Here is a 13,950-nt window from a genome sequence, read left to right on the forward strand (position 1 = left end):
TTATATTTTCTTAAGAAGTTATAGCAAATGATTTATTTTCAAATGATTTTAAAAATATGCTTTACAGGGATCGGTTTACACCTATACTTTTGGTGAAGAACCAAAAGTTAAAACAATCTTGGATGCACGTGGTGGCAATATACAGGCAATTGACTTTATCACACCTGGAAACAAATATGGCATGGTGAGGAATTTTCCCGTATCTGTGACAGGATGTAGTAGAGTTGAAATGTTTAAAATGTAAACACTTAAATATAAATAAAATTTAACCATGTATCAGTATTGGAAACTGTCTCTGAATGAAGTGTTTCCAAGTATGTGATAAGGAATAAGATCTTGAAGATTTTGGTTGGAAGTTATAATTTATTAGTCCATAATCTTCCTCAACAAGTGTGAATTGATATTATCCCATTGTTAAGACCTTGATGCTATTTCGTTCCTGAAAATAAAAAAGCAAGCAAGGCATTTCACCATATTATTTGCAATAGTTAAATATTCGGCAAATTTAACAAGGTTTATTTATCTCTAGTCAGAGTGATACATTTACATCTGAGGGTTTAAAAATTTTTAAGTGAAATTATTGAAATATGTATATCATAGGGAAAGCAAGAAAACATCCTCATTGACATATTGGGCCAATCTCTTTGGACCAAGCCGCCAGATACATTGTAGCTAGTGGATTATTCCCTTCAGTGGCTCTGATGCTGTCCTTGTGATCAGCTGAAAAATTTTATTTCACTGTTCAGAGGCTCTACTAACCAGCTCATCAATGGTGGTGTAGAGGAAAGAGCCCTGACTTGAAACCAAATCTGAATTCTGCCTCTTGCTGGCTGTGTGACTTTCAGCACATTACTTCATTTCTCCTGTGCCTCTATTTTCTCATCTCTGTAAAATGAGGTGAGGGGAAGTTGGGGTTAGATTAGACAATTTCTAAGGTTCCTTCTAGCTCAAAATCCTATGACAAATATAATTAGTTTTAAATTTCAGGGAATCAAAAGGAAATTCTTGGAATGCAGAATCTCTTGTGTAAGAAGAAACTTGTCTATTTTTCAAGGAGTGTCCAAACCAATAAAATTCTTTTCAAGCTCTTAAAGCAAGGTGCTATGTAACTGATCTTATCACGTTGCTAGTCAGACATTCACTTCTCAGCCCTTTTTCTTCATATTTGTCTAAAAGAGGTGTCAGGTCTCAAATTCAATGAAATTCTACTTAGTGCTGATTCTGTGAAGGAGTAAAAATATAGGAGCAAATTTTGATATTTTTAAAAAAAGAACTCTGGCAGGATTTTTAAAAAAATCCACACATGTTCATAGGGCAAAATTCGTTCTATTATCTGTCAATTTCTAGCTTAAAATATCACATATTTAATTATTATAAGCCTTTTAAACATGTAGTAAACGTATTGTCTAATGCATCTTTAAATTATAAATGTTGGTGTTGAAATTTTCATCTTTTTTTTTAGGGGGAAAGGCAGGGCAATTGGTTTTAAGTGATTTGCCCAAGGTCACACAGCTAGTAAGTGTGTCAAGTGTCCGAGGCTGTATTTGAACTCAGGTCCTTCTGACTCCAGGGCTGGTGCTCTACTCACTGTGCTACCTAGCTGGCCCTGAAATTTTCATCTTGATTGAATTGTCTTTGATTTGTACAAATGATACTCATGGCCCATTTTCAAGCTATAATTTCACAGAAGCTGACTTTTCTTAACAAAATATGGAAAAAATTCACTTTCCATAGAAAACTGTTGCTATGCTTATGCTTTTTTTTGTTGCTTGTGTGTTAAAGTCAGTAACCACTTTAGGAGAAATCCGCATTTGGTTGTTAGAGAGTGGATCTCATGTCAGCACATTAAACCTTAGGACTGAGGTATGTATACTTAAGGGGTAGGTAATTTTCATGTTGAATGCAATATGTTTGTCTCTTCATTTTCACATGATCTTATTTTCTCAAGAAATGCCCATGTTTATCAGTTTGTATATATTTATCTTTTGCTGTTTTGCAATAACTTTAGCATATGTAAATCGTACAATTGAATACCACTCAAAGCATTGTTTGTATTTCACCAAGATATAATACTGTATTACTAGTGTTTCAAAGATGAAATTTCATTGAGCATAATATCAAATTATAGCAAGATCAGGAAGAAGTAAAAGAATTCTTTATACATATATATATGTATATATATATTTCTTGTCTCTATTAATATTTTGTTCATGTCCATTGGGTACATGGCACAGTTGTAGGTATTATGAAAATCTGACAGTGATTAGAGGTGATGCTGTCCCTTCCCTTTATAAGATTCTGATCTCAGTTCAGAAAGTAGACTGTGACACTGAATCTTACACCTCAGCAGGAGTATCACAGAGCACTAAAAGCTAGAGAATGAAGGTTAAGGGAGTGAAATCACAACAAAAAGACTACAATTATAAATTCATTACTCAAATTTGTCAAAGACAGAAAATCTCCATGATCTATTTAACTGTGACTCAGTTTTGACATTTGGTTGTTTCTGTTTAGAATCAAAGAACGTTAAAATTTGAAAGAGATCATCTAGTCCAATCGTTTCATTGTACAGCATGCAAAAGAAGAGGAGTCACTTGTCCAATATCCCATAGAGAGTTAGAGCTAGAATTCAGGTCTGAATCCTGACTGAGTGTCCTGTCTACTGCACCACGCTGCTTTCTTCCTTTTTGGCATGGGTGAAACAGAAGCAATATAGAAGAGCCATTTCTCTCAATAGTCGATATTTTTTCTACTACATGAACTATACGTGTACATCCTAGAAGGGATTAAATAGTAGACTAGGTTCCTTATGCAGTGCAGCCCACATTCTCTTTTTTAAGCATTCAGGTGCCTGCTTTTAAATAATTTATTTTATAATTCCATATTGGAAAAGACTTAACCTGGGTCACCCTGCAAAAATAATTTTTAAACACTAATTCATTCAAGTGTATATTAAGCTCCTATTGTATGTGTATTTTCCTAGGTGCTTAATTGAAGATAAAAAAGAAACAGAAGACATAGTGCTTGCCTTCTAGGTTATTATCTGTTTAAAGAAATAATATGCCCACATGAAACAACTAGAACATTATACAAGTCATGGTAGATAAGTATCTATGTTAAAGGGCAGTATGTTGTTCAGTCTTTCGGTCATGTTCAACTCTTTGTGACCCTATGGACCATGCTGTCCATGGGGTTTTCTTGGTAACAATATTGGGGTAGTTTGCCATTCCATTCTCTAGTGGATTAAAGCAAACAGAAGTTAAGTGACTTGCCCAGGGTCACAAGATAGTAAGTGGCTGAGGACAGATTAGGACTCAGGTCTTCTTGACTTCAGGTCTAGCTCTCTGTCTGTTGAGCCCTCTAGCTGCCCCTAGAGGCAGTATAGTGTAGTAGAAATGTAGTATAGTAGAAAAGACTCAGAAGAGACTTCTGAGTCTCAGAAGACCCGGATTCTATTTCAAGCTCTGCTTCCCTATGAATACATACATACATATATGTATGTGTATATACACATATATGCACATATACTTATATACATACGTATGTAAATAGTCTGAGAGAGAGAGAGAGAGAGAGAGAGAGAGAGACAGAAGGCAGTTTCAGAGAGGAAGACACTAGTAACTGGGGGATCAGGGAAAGCCCTTGTTTGAGCTGAGACATGAAATAAGCCTGGAAAATTAAGATTTAGAGTTGAAGGGGCAATATATTTCAGGCTTGGAGTATAGTAGCCAGCACAAAGGCACAGAGGTGATGGAGTATCGTGTATGAAGAGCAGCAAGTAGCCTAGTGTAGCTGGATTTTAGAGTGCATGAGGGAGAATAAAGTATAAGAAGCCTGTAAAGGGAAAAATGGACTAAGTCATAAAGAACCTTAAATGTAAAACAGTGGAGTTTGTATTTGATCCTAGAAGTAATAGGGAGTCACTAGAACTCAATGAGCGTGGTCAGGACTATTACGCTTTGGAAAAATCATTTTGGTAGCTAAGTAGAGAATGGATTGGAATGGGAAGAGACTTGAGGTAGACCAGTTGTGAGGCTGTTGCAGTAGTCCATGTGACACATGCTGAGGTCTTGAACTTGGATGGCAGCTTTGTGGTTGCAGAAAAGAAGACATACACACACACACACACACACACACACACACACACATATGAGATGTGAAGGTGGAAACAATATGATTTCCCAACAGATTGGATATGTGGGGTGAGTGAAAGTGAGGATTCAGCGATGCCAATGAGGTTGTAAACCTAGGTGAATAGGATAATAGTGGTGCTCTTGATAGTAATAGGGAAATTTGGAAGGGGGTGGGGTTTGGTGGGGCTTGGAGGAATAGAATGAGTTCTATTTTGGACATGTTGAGTTTGAGATTCCTATGGAACAGCTAGTTTGAGATGTCCAGTAGGCAGTCAGAGATGTGTAACTAGCTTGCAAGAGAGACTGCTGCTGGATATGTAGAACTGGGAATCTATGTGACGATATGATAATTGAACTCACAGTAGCTGATCTGATCACCAAATGAGGTAGCACAGGACACAAAAAGAAGAGGGCTCAGGTAGAGCCTTGGGGAACATCCATAGGTGGTGGGAGTGACAGGGACAAAGAATCAGCAAAGGAAACTGAGAAGGAGCATTGAGACAGGTCTGAAGAGACCCAGAAGAGGGAAGTGTCAAAAAAAAAAAAACCTTAGAAAGCCCAGAATAACCACAGGGAGAGAGATGATTAACAAATGCTGCAGAGAGGTCAAGAAGGATAAGGATTGAGAAAAGACTGTTTGACTTGACAAGGTATCATTGGTATCTTTGAACAGGGTGGTTTTCAGTTGAATGATGAGGTTCATAAACTAGATTACGGGGGGTTCAGAAGAGAATGAGAGAATAGGAAAGAGAATCGCTTAGTGTAGACCACTTTCTCAAAGAGTTTAATCAAGAATTGGAGGAAAGATGTAGGATGAGTACTAGCAGGGAAGGGTTGAATCGAGTGAAAGTTTTTGTTGAAATGGGGAAACATGGGCATGCTTGTAGACAACAGCTAGAGGCAGTAGATAGGAAGAGATTGAAGTTTTTAAAAAGGAGAAGTGATAATGGCCATCTGCTGGAAAAGAAGAAAGTAATATAAGTAGTGTAAGTAAGGGGGCACATAAAGGGGTTGCCTTGGCAAAGAGAAAGTCCACTTCTTGATCCTAGACTAGAGTGAAGGAGAATATAGTGGGGGAAGATGTTTAAATAATGTGAGATGAGGAGAAAGGAAGAAGACAAGGCTCTTAGTGAATAGTCTCTATTTTTTAAAATAAGTTTTTCTTAATATTTTGTTTTTCGCATCACTGTAGTTAACCCAAATTATCTCTGTGCCACGCCCATCCCCCAAGCCAACCCATTAACAAATAGTAGTTTTTTAGGGAGGATAAATGAATCAGCACAACTGATTTATACATTGAAAAATTCTGAAAATCTCTGCAATATAAAACACCTATGAACTTCCCACCTCCATGAAAGAGTAGATTGGAGACGTCTTCCCGGCTCTTCATTTGAGTCCTGCTTATAATTTTGTTACCTTTACTTTTGATTTTTTGGTGTTTTGTTCCTTCCATTTACGTTGTGGTAGTAGCTATGTATGTTGTTTTCTTTACTCTGCTTACTTCACTCTGCATTAGTTCATATAGATCTTTTCTTGCTTCTGTGAATTCAGCCCATCATTTCTTCCAATACAGCAAAATTCCATTACATTCAGGTACCTCAGTTTGTTTAGCCATTACCCAATTGATGAGTATCTACTTTGTATCCAATTCTTAGCACAAAAAAGTGTTGCTGTAAATATTTTGGAACATGTGAGGATTTTCTTCTTATTGATGGCTTACAAACTTAGCAGTGGTATGTCTGTTTCAAAGGGTATGGACATTTTAGTCACTTTATTTGCATAATTCCAAATTGCTTTCCAAAATGGTTATACCATTTTATAGCTCCACCAATAATGCATTGGTATACCTATCCTTCCATAACCTCTGTAACATTGACTATTGCCATTTTTGGTCATTTTTGCTAATTTGCAAGATGTGAGGCAAAATCTCAAGGTTGTTTTAATGTGCATTTCTCTTATTAGTGATCTGAAGCATTTTTATATGGTTGTGAATACTTTGCAAATCTTCTTTTGAGAAATGTTTATTCATATTTTTGACCATTTATCTATTAGGGAATGACTATTAGTCTTATGTATTAATATGTCTTGGATACCAAACCCTTGTGAGAATCCTTAGGCATTCACATTTCAAGAATAATAGTAGTAGTAGTAATAGATGACATTTACATAGTGCTTTAATGTTTACAAAGCACTTTAACATATTATATTACTTCATGGAATCCTCACAATAACCCTATGGGACAGGTAGTACAAGTATTAATATCCTCTTTTTTTACATGTATTTATAGTTTATATTGCAACACAGAGCCACCTATTTGCCCCTTCAGCTTTTGCAAAGGCAGAGTAGAGTTCTGATGTGTGTTTATGCTACAGCTAAAAATTGGGGGTTTCATTTTAACTAGGTAAATGATATGGCTTGCTGCCCCTCCTCGCTTTCAGCTGCTCTGGGAACCAGTGCGGGATATATCCAGTTCCTTGACGTTACTGATGTTAAATTACCTCAAGTTGTTCATAATGTCTTCCTGACCCAATCTTCAATACAGCATGTGCAGTAAGTATAACCAGAAATGAGTGCAGCTTGTAATACCTTGTACTATGTTTGCTGGGAATAACATGAATCAGTGGTTCTGGGTTGATGACATAGACATAGTACCTCTTTGCCACCATAATTAATGGGACATAATAGGTTTCTTCCTAGTAGAGTTTATCATATTTTTCAGCGTATTGTCATAATTTTTCTTTATTAATGAAACATTTAACATTAATATTAAACATTAATAAATGAATATTAACATAACATTAAATGAAACATTTTAACATTTAACACTTTACTCTTTTTTAATATTAAATTTTAAGAAATTTCCAAATATACTAATTTTTTTCTTTTCTGATAGCCTCAGATATTGATTTATGGGTGCCATGATGCAATAGTACATCTCCCTTTGAAAATTATTCCAATGATACAAGAAAGATTTTTATGTCAAATTATGTTGACATTGCATTTCACTAGTGTTATTTTCAATGATTAATATATTCCCAGTTGGCTAACATTACATAATTTTAATTGAATCAACTTTCTGTAACTCAGTTTTATTTTATTTTTAGCTCTGAATTCTTGCCCTCCCACCTTGCTCCTCTCTCTCCACATTGAGAAGGCAAGAAAAACAAAACCTGTTACAAATATATATAGTCAAGTAAAACTAATTTCTACATTAGCCATGTTTAAAAAAAGGAAAATATATGTTTCAATATGTATTTTCAGTCCATGAGCTATCTGGAAGTGGATAGCATGTTTCATTGTTAGTCTTTTCAATTTGTGGTTGATTAGAGTATTGATCAGAGTTCCTAAATTTTTCAAAGTTGTTTATCTTTATAATATTGTGGTTATTGTATAAGTTATTCTCCTGATTCTGTCACTTCACTTTGTATTAATTTATATACATCTTTCTAAATTTTTCTGAGACCGTCACCTTTATAATTTATTTTTTTCTTCAGTATTTTTTTGGGTCTCCTTTAGCAAGTCATTGACTCATTTTTCATGATTTTCTTGCATCACTCTCATTTCTCTTCCCAATTTTTCCTCCACTTCTCTTACTTGATTTTCCAAATCCTTTTTGAGCTCTTCCATGGCCTGAGACTAATTTATATTTTTCTTGGAGGCTTTTGATGTAGGATCTTTGATTTTGTTGACTTCTTCTGGCTGTATGTTTTGATCTTCTTTGTCACCAAAGTAAGATTCTATAATCTAAATCCTTTTACACTGCCTGCTCATTTTCCCAGCCAATTGCTTGACCTTTGAGCTCTTTGTCAGGGTATGACTGCTTCCAGAGTGGAGAGTGCTCTATCCCAAGCTTCAGGGTTTTTGTGCTGCTGTTTTCAGAGCTATTTCTATTCTGAGGTGGTATGATACTTCTCTCCTGGCCTGTGCTCTGCTCTATGAGTGTAAGCACTCCTTTCTGCTTTATAACTACCAGGAGGACTCCCTCTCCACAGCCACCACAAGCTCTGCCACCCCAGCACTCCTCCTCCCTTAGGACCACCAACCAGGACTGCGACCCAGATTGAAGCAGGGCAAAACAAGAGAACCCTGCCTCAGCACCAGGAAAGAGATCCCTGCACTCCTGCTCTGATCAGCCACCTGATTTCCTCCCACCATCTGTGGGCATGGAGCCACTGCAGCTGCTGCAACCACCTCCACCACCCCAGGGCTGGGGCTTTACCATGTACTTTTCTCACCCCGGTCCAACACTGACCTGTTCCATTGTCTTTGGTGTTTATGGATTGAGAAGTCTGGAAACTGCCACAGCTCAGTGATTCAGGGCCCTGAGGCCTGCTCTGCCCAGTCTACTCTGGCCTGGTATCTTCTGGAGCGGCCCACACTGGGCTGTGATCCGCTCCCAGCATGGTGTGATAGACCCTTCCCAGCAACCATCCAGGCCATCTTGGGCTGGTGACACACACACACTCTGTCTTTTTGTGGGTTCTGTATCTCTAGAATTTGTTTAGAGTCCTTCTTACAGGTGTTTGGAGGGATTTGAGGGAGAGCTCAAGCAAGTCCCTGTTTTCACACCACCATCTTGGCTCCACCCCCTCCCACCTTTATAATTTCTTACAGCACAATATTATTCCATCACTTTCATATACTATAACTTTTTTACCCATTCCCCAATTGATGGATACCTCCTTAGTTTCAAATTCTTTGCCACTAAAGAAAGAGTTACTTGCTATAAATATTCTTGTATGTGTGGGTTCTTTTCCTTTTTCTTTGAGTAGAGACCTAGTAATGGTTTTGCTAGGTCAGAAAGTATGTATTCTTTAATAGCTTTTTGGGCATAGTTACAAATTGTTTTCCAGAACAGTTGGACCACTTCATAGCTCCACCAACAGTGCATTAAAGTACCTGTTTAAGTGCTCTATTATTTGTTCCCTTAATCTAGGCAATTTATGTTTTTGTAAATATTCATCTATTTCATTCAGATTGTTAGTTCTGTTGGCATGTAGTTGGGTGAAATAGCCCCTAATAATTGCTTTTATTTCTCCATTAGTTGGGAATTCACCTTTTTATCTCTGACACTGATAGTTTGTTTTACTTGATTTTTTCAGAATATAAGTTCATAGTATTTATTAATTCCTTGGTATATTTGCTTTCATTTTTTTTAATTTCTCCTTTGTTTTTTCAGGATTTCTAGTTTGGTGTTTAATTGGGGGATTTTTATTTGTAGGTTTTCTAGTTTTATAGCTGTATGCCTAGCTCATTAATCTGTTCTTTCTTTTATTGATAGAAGCATTTAGAAATGTAAATTTTCCCTGAAGTACTGTTTTAGCTGCATCCCACAAATTTGAATGTCGCTTCATTTTTAAATTGTCTGTAATGAAACCATTCTTGGTTTCTATGCTTTGTTTTTTGATCCACCTATTCTTCAAGATTAAGTTATTTAGTTTCTAATTAGTTTGTACTTTTTTTCTTCAAAGGCTGTTTATTGAAAGTAATTTTTATTACATTATAGTCAGTAAAATATGCAATTAATATTTTGGCTTTTCCACATTTGTTTGTTAGGTTTTTGTGAAGGTGCCATAAATAGCTAAAAAATGCCTATATTCCTTTCTATTCCCATTCAGTATCTCTAGAGATTTATCATATTTAACTTTTCTAAAATTCTATTTAGGGCCTTCATTTCTTTTTTGTTTATTTTATGGTTAAATTTATCTAGTTGTGGGAGGAGTAAATTGAGGTCTCCTACTATTATAGTTTTACTCTCTATTCCTCCCTATAACTCACTTAACTTTTTCTTTAAGAAGTCAGATGCTATGTTATTTGTATTCATTTATTATTGATATTGACTTATTGTCTATGGTACCTCTTTTAATTTGTTCTGTGTTTGCTGTTGCTTTGTCTGAGATCATGATTGTTACCCATGCCTTTTATACTTCAGCTGAAGCATATTAAATTCAACTCCAGACCTTTATTTTATACTATATGTATATCTTTGTTTTAGGCATGTTTCTTGTAAACAACATAATGTTGTTTCTAATCCATTCTGCTATCCTCTTCCTTTTTACAAGTGAATTTATCCCATTCACATTCACAGTCATGATTGATAATTGTATCTTTCCTTCCCTCCTATTCTCTTATACTTTTCCTTCTCTTTTGTGCTACCCCTTTTTAAAAGTTGTTTTGCTTCTTACTGATACCTCTCTTAACATTCCCTTGTACCCACCCACACCTTCTCCTTAACTCCTCTCTCCAGTTGTTTTGATTTGTAAGATGTATTTCTCTAACCAACTGTGTGTACATATGTGTAGTCTTCATTCCTTGGACCAGTTTATATGAGAGAGAGGTTTAAGTGTTGCTTAATACCGCCTGCTGCTCCCTGCATAACTCATTTATATGAGAAAATTTCCCTGTTGTTCCTCTCCCTTTCCCCCTTTTCCAGTATGTTCCTTTTCCCTACCTTTTCTAGTCTTCTTTTGGGATTATCAAAGCATAACAGAGTCACTCCCAGGTGATCTAATTAAATTCCTTCTGTGATCCCTGATTATAGAGTTCTGCAGGACTACATGTATCCTCTCCCCATATATTTCAAACTGGATATCTAGTAGACATCTTAAACTCAACATGTCCAAAACTGAACTTAGTATCTTTGCTGCTAACCTTTCCCACTTCCCAACTTCCTTATTACTGTCAAGGGCATCACTATGCTCCCAGTCTACCAGGTGTCCAACCTGGATATTATCTTTATCTCCTCGTTGTCTCTTGCCATTATTTGAAGGGGTAATCAACCTCCTCTATTACTGATGTGCGTGATTTGTAAGGTGTCCATTAAATTCACAGGTAATCAGCTTCAATCATTGTAAAGCAGGGCTGTCTAAAATGCAGCGCGGCCCACAGTGTGATTTTATGTGGCCCGCCTGTGGGTTTTAATTTTCACAAGCAAAAAAATAAAATAATAATTTGCATGGAATGCATATTAGATTTTTTAATTCCATCACTAATAAATGATTTTGTTGATGTTAATTTTCTTTGGTGTTTTTAAGCAGTATTACAGACAGAACACATCACATGGAATTTTCAGTCAATCTGTAGGATCTGTTCTGTAGGATATGTACCTACCTTTATACTGTTGTTTTGTCGCTTTGTTGTTTTGTGTTTGCTTTCGCGCTTCGCACCTTCGCCTGTCGTATTGATGACACGCGTTCCCCCACTTTCTAAGAAGTTATGAGGCAACTTTTTATATGTAGAATCTAGCCTTCAGTTGGACTTGTGTGATTTGCAAGCTGACCCTTTTTATACTAACAGAAGTGAAACAGGAGAAGATTTTTTTAAATTGCTGTCAATAGATAGGTACCCAAAATTGAGGAACTTTGGGCTGAAAATGTGCTCGATACTCAGAAGCACCTATTTATGCAAAAGCATATTTTCAACTATGAAATTTATTAAATCAAAGTACAGATGTTCATTGACAGATGATTCTTTGGCCAATTTACTGTGATTGGCTACTACGAGCATAGAAATTCACATAAATACTTTAGTAAACGAAGCCGAGCTACCACAGAGCTCTCACTAAAATGGCAAAACAAAATATATTGTCTGTTGTTTCAGTAAAACCTTTTAAAGGTACCATGATTTTTTGTAGAGCTGGGCTAAACCTAACTTAGGTAAGATTACAAGTTAACCATTATATTAGTATACTGTATTTTTCATTCTGGGTGCAGCCCTCTAATAATTATTTTATTTTCATGCTGCCCTAAGATAACCTAAGGTTGGACAGCCCTGTTGTAAAGGATACAGTCCCTTGCTTAGAGCAGGGTACATCATCTATCTGTAGCAAGGCACTTCCTCAATCTATTGAATTCCTATACTTGACTTCTGGCTGAGATGATCCCTTGTTTCTGAGCTCAAGAATAGGGATGTAGTATCTTCTTGACCCAAATCCTGCCACCAGAGATTCCTAAGGCTTCTGGCATCTTCTGCTACATCTTAGCTGTAATGACATTAAACAGAGCTATTTAATTTAAAAATAGGAAGAATGTACAAGTTAGGAAATGTATACTAGGTAGGGTTCATGTCCATCATTTTTCTTTAGGCCTCTAGAACAAAACCTCCTTGTTCATTCCCAATCTCCCTCAGTCAAAGAATGATTTCATCTGTGTCAGACTTTGTTTATAAATCATTCTAAGGTGATTTGATTCCCCTGTCCTTCCCCAACTCTTTCTATGATCCCTAGGACTCTTAAGCATGATATTAAATACATTATCTTGTAGGAAAAGAATGCCAGATTTGAATGATGATGGAAAAATCATTTATCTACTTTGAGTCTGTTTCAGGCTTAATGGATAATAAGCTAGACTTGAGTTCAAGAGATGGTTTCAAATACTGCCTCAGAAAAATTCCTGGCTCTGTGACCACTGGCAAGTCAGCATCTCAGAGCATCAGTTTCCTCATGAGTAAAATGGGATATTGTAAATGGCAAACCACTCCAGTATCTTTGCTAAGAAAACCCCAAAATGGGGTCACAAAGAGTTGGACATGACTGAAATGACTCAAGAACAGCAACAACCACTTTACTCACAGAGTTTTTGTGAGAAAAGTACTTTGCAAACTCAAAGCATGTTTAGATTTGAATTATTATTAAAGTGCTAGAAAAATCTATCATGTACTAGCACTATCATCATTATTATGACCATGACCATGATGTTTATTTCCATGGAGAAGTTTGAGTTAAAAGGGCATTTCTTGAAAGGCTAATGCATAGTTTCTGACTGGATCCATTTCTGGTGAGGGTTAGTTCCTAAAACCAATTTTTTTTAAATTAGTAATTTAGTAAATAGCCCTCTCTCTCCCTTCAATCAAGGAAATATGATTGTGAAAGGAATAAAGATAAGTAATGGCAATTTTTCCATCATATCAAAAAACATGTTGGTATAGCCCCCTGAAAGTATGCAAAGACAAGTTCCTCCATCCTACTTTTAAGGAAGAAACATTAAAAATCATTATCACGAGGAGAGGCCAATACTTAAAACTTCTTTCCCCATCTTTTGACTTATGTACTTGTTCAGGATTATTTCTAAGTCTATTTTGAGTTCCACTCCTGTGGAAAAGGAGGTGTGGGGTCTATATTGTCTCAGAAGACAGAGAACTAGAACAAACAGGTGGAAGATAAAAGAAATTAGAATTCAGATGACTCTACAAAGTCCTACTCTACTGCCTCTACTAAGTAGAGATAATTCTGGGTTCTTGAGAGCTGTCAGTAAGCACAGACTCTGGCAGGTTCGTGTAGGTTTCAAAAAAGGTCCCAGCAATAAGACCAGTCCATTTTCCAAGGACCAGTCTAGATAAGTACAGAGCTAGATAAGCTGGCCATCCGATAATGAAATGTTTGGCCATGGTAATCCACAAACAAAAGAAAAATACAAAATGACCCTCATTCCTTTGCAAATCTTTTCCTTTTCTAGTGACAGTGGCAGAGTAACAGAAAGGGTGGACAGAGGTTATGAAGTACCACACAGTTTTTAATCATTCTATAACCTTAATTATTGACTAATAGACATACCACTAGAGGCACTGAATCATATCATTCTTGTATATAGCTCGTATTGTGTATAGCTCTGAGGATCTTTATCCCAACTCCCATTCTCACAGGTAAGTCTCTGGTCCCCAGACTGCACTGCATTTCCCTCAGGATTCCAGGGATACTCTTGAGGGGCCAAGAGTAATTTTTTTAATGTCATTTGCCCAAGTCCCATTCTATCATGTTCCCTCCCCGCACAGTTTAGCTTCTAGTAATTAGCACTTCAGTTTCATTCAACAATTGAAATC

The 13,950-nt window shown here is 36.5% G+C and overlaps 1 protein-coding gene across 1 annotated transcript in view; it reads left to right on the plus strand.

The window, feature by feature from the left end:
- The window catches only part of LOC118829600 (cilia- and flagella-associated protein 43-like), a 168,140-nt gene that overhangs the window by 48,520 nt on the left and 105,670 nt on the right, over positions 1-13,950 (plus strand). Inside the window, exons 12-14 of the mRNA XM_036736553.1 lie at positions 68-184; positions 1,783-1,863; positions 6,536-6,684. Of these exons, the coding sequence (XP_036592448.1) occupies positions 68-184; positions 1,783-1,863; positions 6,536-6,684 (347 nt within the window). The remainder of the gene's footprint in view (positions 1-67; positions 185-1,782; positions 1,864-6,535; positions 6,685-13,950) is intronic.

This window comes from Trichosurus vulpecula, chromosome 8, assembly GCF_011100635.1.
Source record: "Trichosurus vulpecula isolate mTriVul1 chromosome 8, mTriVul1.pri, whole genome shotgun sequence".
NCBI classification, from domain to species: Eukaryota; Metazoa; Chordata; class Mammalia; order Diprotodontia; family Phalangeridae; genus Trichosurus; species Trichosurus vulpecula.